Source organism: Zingiber officinale, chromosome 10B, assembly GCF_018446385.1.
Source record: "Zingiber officinale cultivar Zhangliang chromosome 10B, Zo_v1.1, whole genome shotgun sequence".
NCBI lineage: Eukaryota > Viridiplantae > Streptophyta > Magnoliopsida > Zingiberales > Zingiberaceae > Zingiber > Zingiber officinale.
In genome coordinates, this window is record NC_056005.1 from 428,869 (window position 1) to 445,353 (window position 16,485).

At 40.2% G+C, this 16,485-nt stretch overlaps 3 protein-coding genes and 1 long non-coding RNA gene across 4 annotated transcripts; 3 read left to right on the plus strand and 1 right to left on the minus strand.

Annotated features, from left to right (window-relative positions):
• Nucleotides 1–1,080: 1,080 nt before the first annotated feature.
• LOC122029731 (NAC domain-containing protein 73-like) lies at nucleotides 1,081–3,023 on the plus strand. The gene is made up of 3 exons (XM_042588848.1): nucleotides 1,081–1,601; nucleotides 1,667–1,859; nucleotides 2,470–3,023. The coding sequence occupies exons 1-3, from the start codon at nucleotides 1,464–1,466 to the stop codon at nucleotides 3,015–3,017; spliced, it is 879 nt and encodes a 292-aa protein (XP_042444782.1). The 5' UTR covers nucleotides 1,081–1,463; the 3' UTR covers nucleotides 3,018–3,023.
• On the minus strand, nucleotides 2,714–4,261 carry LOC122029733. Its single transcript, XR_006125169.1, has 3 exons — nucleotides 4,122–4,261; nucleotides 2,964–3,166; nucleotides 2,714–2,856 (listed from the first exon to the last, which is right to left on the minus strand). It is a non-coding gene; the product is annotated as an uncharacterized LOC122029733 (long non-coding RNA).
• Nucleotides 4,262–6,000: 1,739 nt separating this feature from the next.
• On the plus strand, nucleotides 6,001–14,011 carry LOC122028704 (auxin response factor 15-like). The gene is made up of 10 exons (XM_042587559.1): nucleotides 6,001–6,718; nucleotides 6,807–6,863; nucleotides 6,943–7,125; nucleotides 7,269–7,353; nucleotides 8,438–8,528; nucleotides 8,621–8,785; nucleotides 10,354–10,473; nucleotides 10,550–10,625; nucleotides 12,343–12,505; nucleotides 12,596–14,011. The coding sequence occupies exons 1-10, from the start codon at nucleotides 6,404–6,406 to the stop codon at nucleotides 13,543–13,545; spliced, it is 2,205 nt and encodes a 734-aa protein (XP_042443493.1). The 5' UTR covers nucleotides 6,001–6,403; the 3' UTR covers nucleotides 13,546–14,011.
• A 641-nt stretch (nucleotides 14,012–14,652) lies between these two features.
• Nucleotides 14,653–16,198, plus strand: LOC122030348 (F-box/LRR-repeat protein At3g26922-like). Its single transcript, XM_042589560.1, has 3 exons — nucleotides 14,653–15,465; nucleotides 15,543–15,680; nucleotides 15,769–16,198. Exons 1-3 carry the CDS (start codon nucleotides 14,653–14,655, stop codon nucleotides 16,078–16,080), a joined length of 1,263 nt encoding a protein of 420 aa, XP_042445494.1. The 3' UTR covers nucleotides 16,081–16,198.
• Nucleotides 16,199–16,485: the final 287 nt, after the last annotated feature.

The following is a 16,485-nucleotide window of genomic DNA, read 5'->3' on the forward strand; positions in this document are numbered from 1 at the left end:
CACACTTCCGGATGCCCCGTACGCTAAATCGGGCATGGGCTCGGGAATCGAATAGAATATCAAAACCAAAGATATATAGGGCTGGGTTAGACTATAACTATCTCACATGAATTTGAACTAATTAATGTAACCCGATTTAATTAACTTTTATGGGTTAATTTGATTTGGTCCTATTTTTAAATAACAAATAAAACATTTATTAATCAAAATTAGCCCCAAAATAAAGGTTATAGACAAAATTAAATTTCTTTTGCTTAGGCTTTTCAACTTGAAATACTTTATCTCGAGCTAGAATGCAGGGACACTGCGTTTGCCAAAGCTCTATGATGTATGATTTATGATTTATAAGTAGAAACATCAAGCTATGCTTTATTTTAAATAAATTTTGTTAGTCAAAATTTAGTCAGCTAAAAATGAATTATAATACATACATATATATGCATGTAATTAATATATAAATATGATATTACTAAAATTCTCATGTACATACATGCATGTATATATTTTGGCTGATCAGATTTTGATCATTTAACATTATCCTTATTTTAATTTAGTAAATTTTATTGGTCTAATCTGACCAACTAGAAATTCCTATCTTTCTAATTATAGTAATTATATGCATATGATATTATTAAAATGTTCATGTATATATATATGTCTGTATTAATCAAATTTAAAATAGGTCGTATCTTACTTCTTGTAGTCGATGCATGCATATGCTTCGTTTCCAAGTCTGGCAGCCGCTGCTATGAGTGGATTGTAATCTGATCCATCTTGATCATATGAATATATATATTTTAATATATCACCATTTTGAAATCACCAAACTAATACAAGAAAACCATTAAGCATGCATTATCTTCCAGATTACTCTAACGTGACTTTGGACCTGAAAGCAAAAGCAAGAATCTCACCTCTCTTTCTCTCTCCGATCCCTCTCTATCGTTGTTGTTTAATTAGTCTCTATACGTCTCTCCGTGAGGTGAAACGTCTCTTAATTACCACCTTAGCTAGCTAGCTCCCTGTTGCCCCGTTTTTACTCAACCTAATTCTCATCTGTTAGCTCCTCATAAACTTTGCTTTAATTAGTCGTCTCAACATGCATCTCATGCTCAAATTGTTGTTATAATTGTGAGTAAATTAAATCGAGATCCTTTATCTTTTCCTCTTTGTGTGGAAGAAGCTGTAGATTGATTGCGCAATATATAGCGAGCGAGTATCGGTTTCTTTTCTCTTTTGCTCGAACGGCGAGCCAAAGGTGGAACGGCTTGGTTGGAAGGGACCGATCATGGAATAAGGAAATACTATTCTTTCCCAGCACTTCAAGGACAAGTGATCCACAGTACTGTCCATACTATTCTTTTCCTCCCTTTTCCCTCATCTTCTTGCCTTGTTTGGTTATTGTTCTCTTTGTCTACGTCGCCTCCTCCGGAGACGAAGGAGAGCTCATAAATTAAACTAAGATGACATGGTGCAACAACAACGATGGCCAAACTCCAGCTGCTGCTGCTGCCCCTTCTGTTGGAAGGAGATTGAACTCCAGTCTGATCAAGACATGTCCTTCTTGTGGCCATCGCATCCACCTTCAGGAGCATCCCCAGGTCTCATCTACGTACGGATAATTATTGATCAATGCATTAATTAATTAATGATCATGAGTGTGCAGGGTGGTGGAATCCAAGAGTTGCCGGGGTTGCCGGCCGGAGTAAAGTTTGACCCGACGGATCAGGAGTTGCTGGAGCACTTGGAAGGGAAGAGCCGGCCAGAGTTGCAGAGGTTTCATCCTCTCGTCGACGACTTCATCACCACAATTGAAGGAGAGGACGGCATCTGCTACACCCACCCGCAGAAGCTTCCTGGTACTAAATAATTAACATCTTAGCTAATTAATCTCATTTTGAAAATTCAATTTATATGCAATATTTTAAGCTCTGAAGTTAATTATAGATCAATTTAATCTCAATCTTCTTGTTTTTTTGAGAGAAGTTATTTAGAAATTATATATCTTATTCGTTAATTATATATATATACATGGCCATATAATAAGTTACAACTGATCAACACTTGAAACAAAATTTGATCACCAACCTTAATTCTATTAATTTAGTAGGTTCACTTGGTTAATTACAGACATGTGGCTTGGCGCAATAAATAAGTAAATCAATTACTCAATAGGGTGTCATAATTTATGACAATATGTAGGGTTTCTCTGTTACTTAGAAAAAAAAAAAAGGTTTTGGAGTGGATTTATAAGTTACGTCTTAGAAGTTAGAACATAATTAATTAACGTAAAGAAATGAGAAGTATGAGTGATGTTTTCTCTTGTTTACATGTATCATCCACTTTATTAATAATCAATTTGTTTTGATTGATTCTAAAGTGAATCTCATCCATGAAAAAAATAGAGATATTGAGCTAATTAACGATTTAATGTGTGCATGTGCTGCAACCTATATATATCTATAAAAGGGGTGAGCAGGGATGGCATTGTCCGTCACTTCTTCCACCGGCCGTCCAAGGCCTACACCACCGGCACTAGGAAGCGCAGAAAAGTCCTCAACGACCAGCACGGCTGCGAGACACGGTGGCACAAGACCGGAAAGACCCGGCCGGTACTCGTCGGCGGCAATCTGAAGGGCTACAAGAAGATCCTCGTCCTCTACACCAACTACGGCAAGCAACGGAAGCCGGAGAAGACCAACTGGGTGATGCACCAGTACCACTTGGGCTCCGAGGAGGAAGAGAAGGAAGGGGAGCTCGTCGTGTCCAAGGTCTTCTATCAAACACAACCGAGGCAATGCGGAGCGGGCGGAGCCAATAGATCTCATGCTCTGTTTCAGACAAGCAGCCTCAGTTCTGCAGGGGATGATCGTGGCAGCGGCATCAGTAATAATATTTGCTACAATTCTTCTGTTATTGGATCTTACAACCAGAGAAGAAGGGAAGAAAATGGTCCGACGCACCTGGTGCCTAAGTTTTCAGTGCATTCCAGTAGTGGCCCTTCTTGCCTTCCTTGAATTGTTAACTGTCTGTCAGTATGTTGGTGATGCATGGACATCGGCATCGAGTACAAGTCTTTCATTTGTTGTCTGATTCTGAACATGTTCAAGGCTTTATTTTCAGCCCAATGGTTAGGCCCTATTTGAAACCGTGATTCTTTTATGGACTGTCAGGATTTCAACTCTTAATTACTTTGCAATCGATAGCTGAGAATTAGCTAGTAAGCAGTAATTAAATATGCCAATTCTTCTTCCATTTGCAAACACCGTTCTCTGGAGAATTCTTAATTGTCCATATCAACCTAAATGCTGTAATAAATGATTTGTTTAACTATGTACGTTGCCTTTTAAATCAGCTTAGAGAGTTATAACTATGTAATAAAATTAAGGTGCCAGATATCACACTTGGACGGTCTTAAATTAAAAAAAAAAAACATTTTTGAGCCGTAAATCATCTCTCCAGATAATTTATAAATTAACTTGCCAATTAGACTGGAGCGTAGAGTAAAAAATGACTGAAATACCAAACAAAATTGGTCGGAGAAAATGCCCAAACGATACTCATTGTTCATCATTGCTGTTAGAAAATTGTCATTAATTATTGCACGGAATCAAACGAAGACAAGAAAACTTGCAGAGCCACATCGACGTCGACAAATGTCCATCTTTAAGAGATGCGTGTCCCATGTTTATCGTTCCCCAGTGGTCTCACTGCTTTATATATTTTAGTGAGTTCAGTTGTACTAAAAGCAGAGCATGATCCTCATGGATTAGGATTATCTCGTTAATAATTAATCTAATCAATATATATGTATCGTTCTTTAATTAAGTAGCCGCATTAAAAGATAAAAAAACGTGACAAAAATTAGCTTAATCACAGAATTCCTGTTTCCACGTTGCGCATGCAGTTGGTGGGTAACAGAGACAATCCTGTAACACCATTCTTATTTATAACTTTGATAATTAAGGAGGTAAATGAAAGAGAAACCGATCAGGATGAAAACAAATGAACTGATAAGAAGATATTTCTGGTCGTCTTTGTTTTCTATCAATGTAATTCATAATTTCGATGGATGGGTTAGAAAGAATAGACAAGGTAGTGACGGGGGCATGCATCTTTACCTACATAAGCGTGCAAGTGCCGTCCTTGTGCTACACCAAATCATTGGGCTTCACCCCACTGCTCAACTAGGGCGGCTCCTCCACTTCCTACTTGTCTGTCATCAATTCATTCTTTGCTGGTGATTTTTCTCTAATCAACCCAGGACAGACTAGGCAGCCACCATCATCCCAGCTATCTATCTTCATCCATTTAATAATGCAATTGGGTGGACAAGAGGATTCGCTTTATCATCTATCTTCCTCCTCCATTTTCTTTGTAAAATTTGAAATTTAAATCTTGAAAATGTCTACGTAAAGACGAATTATCTCGTTGTCAGCTAATGCAGTCCGTTCTATTTTTCTGTTTTTTCATGTTCAGATTTTTGAAGTAAAAGTTAAAACCGACGAGTTTGTGTGTCAGGAAAGAGAGAGCGGTTTATCCGGGGGGCCTTCGCTTTGTGCCGTGGGACGCCACCAACCTTAACGTTACAAAGGCAATGCGAAGAGCTTAGTTGCATAGTGCATTGATTGGACCGAGAGATCGAGAGAGACGTACTTAAATTTCTGGTTCCTCACCGTTCACTGCCCCACCACGTGAGCCTCTGTGTTCAGGGCCCGATACCACTGTAGTTGTTTGGACGAATCCTTTAACGTACCCAAAATCTCGCCTGGCCTGGCTACTTTTCAACCCATTTTTCACTAAGTTGTTTTATTTTTTTTTTTATAAAGCAAGCACGGAGGATCTAGCAATTTAACATTCTAGATTTGTGAGTAAATAGTTGGCATTTTGGGAGGCTGCATGAGGACCGACTTTTTAACAAGTTATTTCTGAATTTTAAAAACTTGGAATTGTTTTCAAATTGTAGAATATCAAGTACAGTCTCTCAAGCTTATCGACGGCACCGCCGTTGATGCAGACAGAAGGGCCGCAGTGGCTTGGCTCAGACCGCTGAAAGAGGAAGCAGGTATCGAGCAATGTAAAGTTTTTCCACTCGGAAGCTGCTTTAGGGATTGGGACGGGGCTTTATGCCCTGTGCTCTTCCAATTTCCATGCTTGTCTCGACGAGAAGGTCGCATGCCACATGGGGGCGGCCCAGCGCGTTAAAATCCCAACAATGCCAACCAATTGCACAAGTAGTCACTATCCTCGCGCACAGCCACAGCCACAGCCACAGCCACAGCTGAGCTTGAGCTGGTCCCTATCGCCCAGCAGCGGCAGCGGTAGAGCGAGCGAATCATCCACGCCCAAACAATTCTCTAAAGATGGAGGCGGGGCCGAACTCTGTGAGTTTTGCTGTGCGATGCAAAGCAGAGGAGAGTGGGGTGGCCAGCACCAGAATCGAGCAAAATAATAATATACACAGCGCCGGGAGGAAAGCAGAAGGGTTCTTACGTCTTGTCGACTGATGTAGCACGGGGAGAAAACAAAAGCGTCGGAGAGAGAAAAGGTGGAGGAGCTTTCAATGCGAAAATTGAGATGGGTAAATGCATAAGAGGTCGCTGTCGGGGCCGCTGAGCAGAACAGGGGCAGTGAAGCCCAGTAAAAGCGCCCCCCGGCAGCGCTGCTCGTCTCTGACCTCACCACCTCTGTCCGCAACATCTGCGATATCAGCACTGTTCCATGGATAAAAGCGAGGAGAAAGCGATCAGAGTCCTCCGCCCTCTTCGCTCTCAGCCACTGTTCCCCATTTGATTCAGGCATTGACGCGGAGCCAGTGCCCAGGGGCAGCTACCAACGACAAACGCAAAACAACACCACAGCAAGCATCTTAGACCGGGAGATGGATTAAAGACGGAGGGAGGGAGGAGAGGAGCGAGTTGATCGTTGGAGGGGGACGGCGGTGAGATAGTTAAGGGGGTCGGGCCTGTTACAGGGAGGGAGGGAGTACGGTGGGGGCGTGGTTGGGGCGTCGCTTTTGACTCGTTTTCTTTTGGCAAAGCTTATGTATAATGTTTAGGGAGCCCCGAGAAAGAGGGGGAGTGGGAAGAAAGTGAGAAAAAGAAAAGCTAAAGTCTTTGGTCTTTAGCACTTACATCTATCTGCTGCTTCTGCGGCTCACTGGTCTTTTGCTCTGCTCCCTCTGCTGCTCGTCTCCCGCCTCCAACGCTCGCTTGTCTTCTTTGGTCCTTCGATCTTTTAGGCCCCTTCACCAGCCTCCCCACTATGGCCGTCATGCGTCTCGTCATCATCCCTGTGTCCTCGCTGCTTCCTCCCTAATCTACGCCTCCACCCGAGTCCGTTACCTATCGTCGCTTCCGCTGCCGTTTGGTTCTTGCTTCTCGTTTCACGGATTTCAGACAGCATGGACATCGATCTGAATACCATAGAGGAGGCGGAGGAGGAGGAGGAGGAGCCTGAGCGGTTGACAGGGCTCGGCGCTGCCCCTGCGGCGGCGGATGCGCCTCAGGCGGTGTCGGTGTGCCTAGAGCTCTGGCATGCGTGCGCGGGGCCCCGGATATGGCTGCCCAAAAAGGGGAGCTTGTTGGTGTACCTTCCGCAGGGGCATCTGGAGTACCTGGGGTTCAGTGGCGTTGATTGCGACGGAGGGAGATGGGGAGCCTGCCGCTTCGATGTGCCACCGCATGTGTTCTGCCGTGTGATGGATGTTAATCTCCATGTATGTTCATCTGCCCTCTGCTTTGTTCCATTCAGTTCTAGGGTTTTAAATGTGAGATCTTTCTTGTCACACTATGCCTTTGACCCAGGCCGACGTGGGCACCGATGAAGTTTATGCCCGGCTCTCTCTTGTCTCCGAAAGCGAGGTTAGTCTCCTCATTCCCGTTTGGCACTTTGTCATGGTATCGCTTTCAATTTTGATGTTGTTACCTATTTTTGGCTTAGGAATCGGAAGGAAGAGTGGACAAGGGCGAGACTGAAGGAGAAGAGGGATACGAGGATGGTGAATTCATGAGCAGGTCATCCACGCCCCATATGTTCTGTAAGACTCTGACTGCTTCTGACACCAGCACCCACGGCGGGTTCTCTGTCCCTCGTCGAGCTGCTGAGGACTGTTTTCCTCCCCTGGTAATTGGACGTTTTACACATGTTCTATTTCTAGTTAGATTCTCTATTTTTAAATATTTGCCTCTTTTGTACTGTGCCTACCTCTTGATATGAAACCCATTACTTCAACCTTATGAATTTGCTGCTTCTACTCTTCTAAATAGGACTATAAGCAGCAGCGACCTTCGCAAGAGCTTACTGCAAAAGATTTGCATGGAACAGAGTGGAGGTTTCGCCATATCTACAGAGGTATGTTGGACAATGTTACAGCCTAAGTTATATTACTTATTTCTCCCTGATTCCTATAAAAAAAAGTATATCAATTTCCTAGACAAATTTTAAAAATGTACCTCAATTTCACCATAGCTAGAGTGGAAACAAAAAACTAAGAGAAGAGAAACACCTGAATTTCCGAAAGGTCCTTAATTTGACGAAAGTTATTAAGCATAAAAGGAGGAGTTATTTCAAGTGGGTAGCGTGTTATATTAACATGAACACTTAAAATCAACTTTATTACTAAGAAAATGCTAGATCATAAAATTGTGCTTTGTTGTTGATCAGATAACTGTCACCAAAATCTTCTTAAGCATCTGGATCTTGATCATATTCTTTAATATTCCATCAACTTTTATGAGAAATTTTAATTCTTCAACGTTTGTTCCAAATCTTTAATATTCCATCAGCTTTTATGATCAAACAATATCAACAAAGAAAGTACTGATATTTGATGATACAAGTTATTGTTATAATAAAGTAGATGTGTAAATATATCAAGAAGTCGCAAAATGCTGTTACAATGTGTATCACGTTTAAAAACTTGGACATCTATGACATCAAGCAGGTTCCATGAACGACCTATATGACAAAGATCAAGATTTTGTAGAAACTCAAAACGTTGTTAAATTATTTTCATATGTGCCATAATGTTCTGCAAAATTTCTAAATTTACCACAACAAAAATTAATAAAGTTGAAGCAAAATTATTAACACAAAATCTTCCACAAACAACTTATCACATTGTTTTCTTATCTTCAGTGAAGGGAAGTGGTTTATTTGCTCAGGTTATGTGTTATATTATATCTTCAATGGCAGGCTATCATCCAAAATTAAATACTGCAGACTCATGATCAATTGTTCTTATTTTTGCAAGTTTTATCAGTATGCTTATTATCCAAGCATTTTTTTTTTTTTGCAAAATACTTAATAATTAGTTTGCATGATGAATAATCTGTAACAAATTGGATGTTGGATTTATATTTTTTAGTAAATCATTCAGTTTTAATTTAGATATTATATAGCATGGTGATGGTTGCTTCATATATTTGAACTTTAGGCCAACCTCGTCGACACCTTCTTACAACCGGCTGGAGTGCATTTGTCAATAGGAAGAGGCTTATTTCAGGCGATGCAGTGTTCTTTCTTCGGTAGTCATTATTAGAATACTGCAATTTAATGAACATGTGCCTGGCCCTACCCTATAGAATTGTGATTCCTTTTGCCCTTTTAATGCATATAGAGGTGATGACGGGGTGCTCAGATTGGGTGTTAGGCGAGCAGCTCAGTCCAAAGGCTGTATTCCAGTTCCTGAACATCAAAATCCTGACGTGGCTTTAACTACATTGGCGGTTGTTTCTAATGCTGTGTCTATGAAAAAGGTTTTCTATATAAATTATAACCCAAGGTAACTCAAGTTGGCAGTTGAATTAGTTTTTTGCAGATTTTTTATTCATGCATGGACAATGGACATGCTGAAAATTATTTACCTACATGATGTGATAGAGAGTAAAAGTTGAAACATACATGATGCCATGTAAGTGATTGTCAATATTTGGGCGGTGATTGCTGAAGAGCCAGAGTGGTTTAATTTGAGTTGGATCTCTGTGTTTCTGTTGTGTTAACAAGATTTTGTCACGAGATGGAATCTTATAGTATAAATTGGTCCTACAAATGCCATATTTTTTATGCATCACATTCAAGTAATGTGCTATTCTTTGCCCTGACATTCAACATGATATGTATTATTTATATCAATTGAAGTTAATGTAGTAGACTACTCAAGATAAATGAACACACTTATGATAATGCCTTATTTGGTTTTAAATCTTGGTTACTTTTGTGGCATTTCAATTTAGTCCCACATTGAAAGTTGTGTCCTAATTGAGAGATATCATTACTTTTTGATTAGTCAACTACCTAAGTTGAATTTTATTTTTTTTTATTGTAGTTTAGCTTAATAAGTTAAGCAACACCTTTTCTTATCGAGTAGGTCACAACAAATGATGCTAGAGAGAAGATCCAATCCGATAGGACAACACTACTTCGAATTGGGAAAATTCCCGGTTCAGTCCCAAATGTTTGGGTACTTTCCTGGTTCAGTCCTAATTGTTTTAACGTTCCCGGTTGCATCCCAAATGTTTTTAAAATATTCCCGGTTCAGTCCTAATCGTTTTAACGTTCCCGGTTGCATCCCAAATGTTTTTAAGGATGGCTGATGGCTAAAATAGATTCAATCCTTATTACCTGATATACTTGCGTGGTTCATTGTTGGGGTTGTTTGACAGAGGAATAAAATAATTGCTAAGTTTAGGACTTGGTTTAGGTTGTGTTTCCTATGGCAAATGGACCAGCGGAAGCAATTTGTGCATGGTTTTGATTTAAAAATTTTGTAAATAGCACTCATTTTTTTTAATAAAAATCTATTAGGTTAATCTTTTATATCTTTTTAAATAATCAATTTTGTATATTTAAACTTTCCCTTTTTCTTTCCTTCCAAGGAATCACAAACTAAAATTCTACCCTACCTCTTTTCATTCACTGCCTATTTCTGTTTTCCTTATAAAACTGGCCCTAAATGACTTTGTCTCATATTCCTGTGTATTAGTATTCAATCAGTACTTGTATAATATGGTAAAGGTAGTATTGAAGGTTTTTGTGTGTGTGTGTGTGTGTGTGATAATCACTGTTGTTGACCGTTGATGGATGGTAGAAATGTGTATATTATATGACTGAATTTGTTAGAAAAGTAATAGTGCGATGATGAATTATTTATCAAATCCCATAGCTAATGTTTTTCGATGTTTATATCTCATTTATCCATTTCTGTTTTGGAAGTTACATTTGCCATTTGCATTTCACATGTTTTTTTTTATGTCTGAATATTCACAAACTTATTGATATTGCTTGTGTTAAATGCCAAAGTGATCATGCCATTATACTGAAATGGCTTTCTAAAATTTTTATATACTGCAGGACAAGCTCATCAGCATTTGTAGTTCCATATTGGAAATTTATAAGAAGCTCTGAGAGTTCCCTTGGTGTGGGAACGAGTTTTAAAATGTCTAATGAAAATGATGATGCCTCAGAAAGGAGGTTTGATGCCCAACTCTCCAACTGCTATTGGATAATAAATTGAATTGTTGTGAAAATCATCCTTTTTCTCCTACAGGCCTACCGGTCTGATAACTGGAATCAGGGACATTGACCCTCAAAGATGGCCTGGTTCAAAGTGGAGATGTCTGTCGGTATGCTCAATGCTCATGCACAGTTCATGTTTCTTCTGATAACAGAAATTTGACTCATTTACTATTTCAACTTTGCTGTGTGTATACTTATTATATGCTCCATATGAAATCGGTGTGCAAAACTGCTATTCCGTACAACATGAAAATATTTTTCATCTATCTTTATCCATAGTACCACTTATGATGTGTATGAGAAGCCCTTAATTTTGAGAAATTTACATTTGCAATATTAAACTGAATACTAAAGAAGTCTCCTGGTTGATTTTGGAAACTAAGAAATGATTTCTTTGATCTTCGTTGTCACATTTCCTACTGGTTCAAACTAACTTAATCCTACTCCCTTTAGTTTCTGTTGTAACTTACAACCATAAGAGTTCACAGATCGTTAATTTTATAGAACTCTGTTTTCCTTGCCAGTAACTGGGAGTCTACACTAACATGATACTAAATGTTCAGAACAATACCTACATTTGTCACTACCCAGTTAGATAAAAGATTGGACTCATTAACTTGTCATGTCTAACCACTAACCTAAAATGCTTAAACCTACTTATTAAGCTTTTAAAGGTTCTCCATCCTTCAACAACTCACAATGTGAGACCAAACTTGAGTTTTTACAATCTCCCTCACTTAATTCTTGATGCCTTTGTTAAAGATTAACTCATTTCCTAAAATCATTCTAATTGGCATCGTGTGAGGTCTAATGGTGCAGCATGTGAGGGCTTGTCACTCATTTCCTACCATCAACTAGTTGCAGTCTCACATTGACAAGTTTGGAGAACCTACCATCAACTTGAGTTTTTACAACCTAAAACATGATCTAGTTGATGGTAGGTTCTTATAATCAAGTTGTCAGTTTGCTCACTTCCTGCAGTTTTTTTGACAATCCCCCAACTCACCCCTCCCCATCAACAGAATTTGACGGTTGCTTTCTTCATGTATAGTTACTGGAAATTCCTGTTTTATACCAACTGGACACTGGCGAACAGAGCAAAGTGATACACTAGATTAGGACATGATTAGAAGGTATTTTCAGTCAAGGCTATAGAAATAAGCGTAGCTTTTTGCTACTGCATGCTCTTTTCAATGGATCAATTTGGTCAGGCAAACCTTCGGTAGAGAAAGAAATTCCTTTACCCGAAAGAGAGACAGATTACAGTTTTACTGACTTGCTTCAGACCTTGTATTGGAAGCGGAATAGGTTTGCAGTATAAACTGCAATGTGGCTAGACTGTTTGCTAGCAGTAACTAACAGCTTGCTTTGTTTGCCAAGGACAAAGGCAGAACAAATTATCTCATCTCATACGGGCTCATGGACAGATTACTTTTTTAGGAGACTGGAAGATAGACACCAATTAGAGTAAAAATTGGTAGAATTTACACTAATGGTGTAAAAATTAGATCTTTGTTTGACAAATGGATAGGTGGTAGCCTGCTGAATAATTAAACACATAATGCTTTTTCTTTTTCGGCCAGAACACATAATGCTTCTTTTATGATACCTAGAGTGAAACATTACTTATTGCTTATATACATTTTTTAGCTTATAGATGCTTATCATCCTTATTTTGACTCACATGATCCCTCACTGTGTAAGCATTTGTGACAATCCAGAATGTTATAGATGATTGGAAGTTCGTGTTCTCTATATTTGTCATCTCCTTTTTATTCAATTGTTGCCCATAATTCTGATTGAAAATGTACTTACTCCCTGAAGGTTAACTGGGATGATGATGTGGATACTAATAGACGAAATCAAATTTCTCCATGGGAAATTGAATCAATTGGTTCTGTTATAGGCTCTGCTAGCCTGCCAACTACAGGTTCCAAAAGGGCTAAACTTTGTCTTCCCCCTGCCAGTATGGATTATCCAATTCTGAGTAGGTGCTTCTTGTTCGTCAGAAATTATTTTCCAAAGTATTAGAAATTTTTTTATGTTATTTATAACTGCTATTTTCAATTTATTGTAGATGGAAATGGGTGTCTGGACTTGAGGGAGTCTGCAAGCTTCCACAAGGTCTTGCAAGGTCAAGAATTAATGAGACTCAAAACTCCAAATAATTTTGGATTTGATGCTCATATCCGAAATCTTCAATATTTGGAAGGTAAGGGGCATCCGTGCAATGCAAACAGAAACATGACAAGTGAATCTGTTTCTGAAGGTAGTAGGATTAGAATCCCAGATGGAGGTTCTGATTTTTCCTTAAGCTGCACAGGCTTTAGGGAACCCGTTCGGTTCCTAGGGGTCTTGCAAGGTCAAGAAGTTTTCTCAAAAGTTCCACCATTTCGTGGAGCTCGATCTGATGCTCATACTGGGAATGGTAAATATGGATTGTTTGATAGTGTTCAAACATCTCATGCTGGAAAAAGTTTACCAGCATTGTCTGTGGGATATGGTACGCTAGTGCAACCATCATTGCCACTAATTCAGGCATCGTCTCCATCCTCAGTTCTAATGATTCAAGAAGCAAATTCCAAGACTTCCCTACTTCTATCTAATCCTTGTCAAGACAGGCATGATGGCAATCGGTTCTTTCCAAAGACAAATGGCATGGAAGCAATGCATAAAAAAGAGGGAAACTTTGGATTTTGGCCTTCAACAATGGGTTATCATCTTGCTAATGAGCAGCACAAGTTGGTCAAAATCCATGATCCCATCATCATCGATGGTAAGGTGCACAGAGAAAAGGGGCAGGATGTCGGCCAAAATGGTTGTAGGCTTTTTGGATTTCCTTTGACTGAAAGGATCCCAGAATCAAATTTACATGAGAAACCTCTACCTTTCTCTCCAAGTTTAACTCCAGGAAAGCTTGATATTGGCTTCACAACTTCTCCGATGCCTCAAATGCCCGCTAAGCCTGTTGGTTGCAGTTGCATTGGAGCAAGTTCTTTGTATGCCCTGTGTGCAGCTCCATTTTAGGATGCTGCTACCGAATGAAAGAAGTTGGCTCTTGTTCATGGAAACTAGTATCTTGGTTAGGTTTGCAACGAAAGCCATTTTATCTAATACTAGATATGCTTTCAATAATGCATAAAAGGTGGCCAGTATGTGTTAAGTCTCTTCAGATCTACCCGTGTAGACATGTTCCAATATTTCCGCAATCCTTCAAGCGACAACCATCATGCTAAGAGACTGATCCTTATGATGGATGGTTATGGACTTGTTGATCATTTCATTGGTGTTACCAGATTATGACAACATAAACGTGTGCCCTGTTGCATCTTTATCACCATATTATGAACCAAAGTCTATGTACGTACGCTCAGTACTCTTCTATTACTTGTTGCTATTCAGCTATTTCCTACTCTGATGTTTTAAGTATGATCATCCTGTGTATCCAAAAACCAATATTGCCAATGCAAAAATGCCCTATTTGTTGCTGCTACTCATCTTTGGTCCCTTTAATCCTAATCCATCATAATAGCTTCTTCAGGGCACCTCGTCTACCCGTAATTTAATTTCTTTTTTTTTTTTTTGTTAAGATCTAAAACACTAAACTAAATATATGACAGAGCAGTATATGAATCCTCGAGATGTTATCACTCAAAGAAAAAGGACTGATAATAGGTATCTGATATTCACATGCCATCAGGCCAAGATCAATTTAAAATTGTGGTCATCAATAGTACATCCATATTTGTCGTTTTAAATTTTATTTATCATCTGAAGAAGATATTTACAGAGATTCGTGGGTGTCTGATTGATATGGATTCAATTAGTGCTTAGAGATATGAGAATATTTGATTTATTATCGTCCCAAAATCGTATTATTTGATAGAAAGTGGTGAAAAAGCAAGGTGAAGTGGTGAAAAAGGCAAGGTGAGGTGATTGTGTGTGTATATATATATTAAAAAGTATATTTCCTTTTTTGAACGTCTTATTAATCATAATTAAATATGATAATTCTTTGAATCATTCCAAGATTTATCTCCGAACGCATAAATGTGAAGAAATAATTCTTATACTTAATCTGGAATTAATAAGTATTATATTATGTAAAGATTTAACTTGGCATACTAAAATCCTATGGATGACGGCAACAATTTCGATCGATGCCCCGACGACGTCGTCGTCGGAAGCATCCTCTCTCGCCTCCCAGTCTCCGATCTCGTCCGTTTCGGAGTTATCTCCCGGCGGTGGAGAAATCAATGGACATCCGTTCGCTCCCTCGACTTCGCGCCCGATCGCTACTTCAATTTCCTCGATAACACTGAATCCTTCGACGAAGTCTTCACCGGCGTCTTAAACCGCCTCCAATCGGAGTTTCCGATCAACCTCATCCGCTGCAGCATTGCGCTCCCCCTCGGCGTCAATAGCATCGTCCTTAGCCGCTGGCTCAGCCTCCTCGGGGGGTGCTCCGTCCGCGACCTCGCCCTCCGCAGCCACACAGGATACGTGTTCCTCTGTTCCTTCCTCAGCCTCGTCCCCTCGCTCGAACACCTTGAGCTCGCCCGCCACGTGCGCCTCTCCACCTCGCCTGACGACCCTTTTTTGCCGCGTCTCCGCTCCGTGGCGCTGTGCGGTGTCAAGATGTCGATCGGCGAGACGCTCGCGTTCTTCCTGTCGAAGTGCCCGGCCCTGGAGCGCCTCCGCCTTGACGGGTGCATCTTCATGGGGGGGCAGACGCTGAGGGTCGTGGACGCGCCGCGTCTGAGTCACCTCGCGGTGCTCAACACCTCGCTGCGCGGGATCGAGATCGCCGCGCCTGCGCTCACCACCCTCGAGATGGACGGCGTCTCCATGGACAGGAAAGTCGTCCTCAACGTTCCTTCTCTTCGTTTCCTCACCACCTCCTACGTTGCCGGCAACAGAAAATACTTCTTCTCCAGCATCCTCGAGGTAATTAATTAACGAATCGACATCAAGTAAAATTACAACATCACAACCATACCAATTGTTGCATTTCCTTGATTCAGACGATTCAATTCGATTGCGGAGCATTCGCGAACCTACTCAGGTTATCGATCAGGATTGACATGAGCAACACGATGGAGGCCGTTCTGTTGGCTTCTGCTCTCAGGGCCTGCCTCCTGCTCAAGGAACTGCGTCTAACGGTGAGTCTGATCAGTTTAGCTAAAATCTTCTTGCCGCCGCCGCCGCCGCCGCCGCCTTCTCCTTCTCCTGATTAATTAACATTGACAGATTAATCCAGCGAAGACGAACTGTTGCTCACTGCCATATGACCAATTTAGGTTTTGGGAGAAGCAAAACTACTTCGACTGCCTGAGTTGGCACTTGGAGTACGCCAGCATCGCCAACTACGGCGAGCACTGTGACGAATTAGATTTTGTTCAGTTTTTGGCTAGGGAAGCGCTAGTGCTGAAGAAATTGGTGATTTGGCGCAGCAGAATTAATGGTGAGATTAATGCTAGTGCGGGAGAAATACGTTTCATGGCGACTGCGTCCACCTTCACCAACGCAGCTTCCCCTTGGCTTGATGTAGTCTGGAATTAATAGTGCGATTTACGATCTTCAAATTTATTTGATTGTTTAAATTTTTTATATTTTAAACTTCGTATATCGAAAGTACGGTAACATTTTATTTTGCTTAATCTCTTGATGTTTAGAAAATGTAGCAACACATGTCCAAAACTCAAAAATTGGGGTAAACCATTGTATTTTCAAATATTAATGAAATTCATTTTCTAGGGTTATCTTGATGGCTCTAATCGATTAGGCTTACCCCTAATCGATTGCTACATCAGATGATCATTTAAACACTTGCAAAATGGATCTTTTTGTCCATCTAATCGATTTGTGAGTCATACTAATCGATTCGTCAACTTCTAATCTATTGTCTCAATCGATTTAGAAGCATTTTGTTCACGGGAGAAAGCAATCTAATCGATTCCCAAGATC

What these genes read in the sequence shown, in the direction of transcription:
- LOC122029731 (XM_042588848.1), top strand. Translation starts at nt 1,464, where the DNA reads ATGACATGGTGCAACAACAACGATGGCCAAACTCCAGCTGCTGCTGCT. An exon ending in ACCTTCAGGAGCATCCCCAG is followed by an intron (nt 1,602 to 1,666) that starts GTCTCATCTACG and finishes ATGAGTGTGCAG; the next exon opens with GGTGGTGGAATCCAAGAGTT. An exon ending in CCACCCGCAGAAGCTTCCTG is followed by an intron (nt 1,860 to 2,469) that starts GTACTAAATAAT and finishes TATCTATAAAAG; the next exon opens with GGGTGAGCAGGGATGGCATT.
- LOC122030348 (XM_042589560.1), top strand. Translation starts at nt 14,653, where the DNA reads ATGGATGACGGCAACAATTTCGATCGATGCCCCGACGACGTCGTCGTC. An exon ending in TCTTCTCCAGCATCCTCGAG is followed by an intron (nt 15,466 to 15,542) that starts GTAATTAATTAA and finishes TCCTTGATTCAG; the next exon opens with ACGATTCAATTCGATTGCGG. An exon ending in TCAAGGAACTGCGTCTAACG is followed by an intron (nt 15,681 to 15,768) that starts GTGAGTCTGATC and finishes TAACATTGACAG; the next exon opens with ATTAATCCAGCGAAGACGAA.
- LOC122028704 (XM_042587559.1), top strand. Translation starts at nt 6,404, where the DNA reads ATGGACATCGATCTGAATACCATAGAGGAGGCGGAGGAGGAGGAGGAG. An exon ending in CTCTTGTCTCCGAAAGCGAG is followed by an intron (nt 6,864 to 6,942) that starts GTTAGTCTCCTC and finishes TTTTTGGCTTAG; the next exon opens with GAATCGGAAGGAAGAGTGGA. An exon ending in GATGATGCCTCAGAAAGGAG is followed by an intron (nt 10,474 to 10,549) that starts GTTTGATGCCCA and finishes TTTCTCCTACAG; the next exon opens with GCCTACCGGTCTGATAACTG.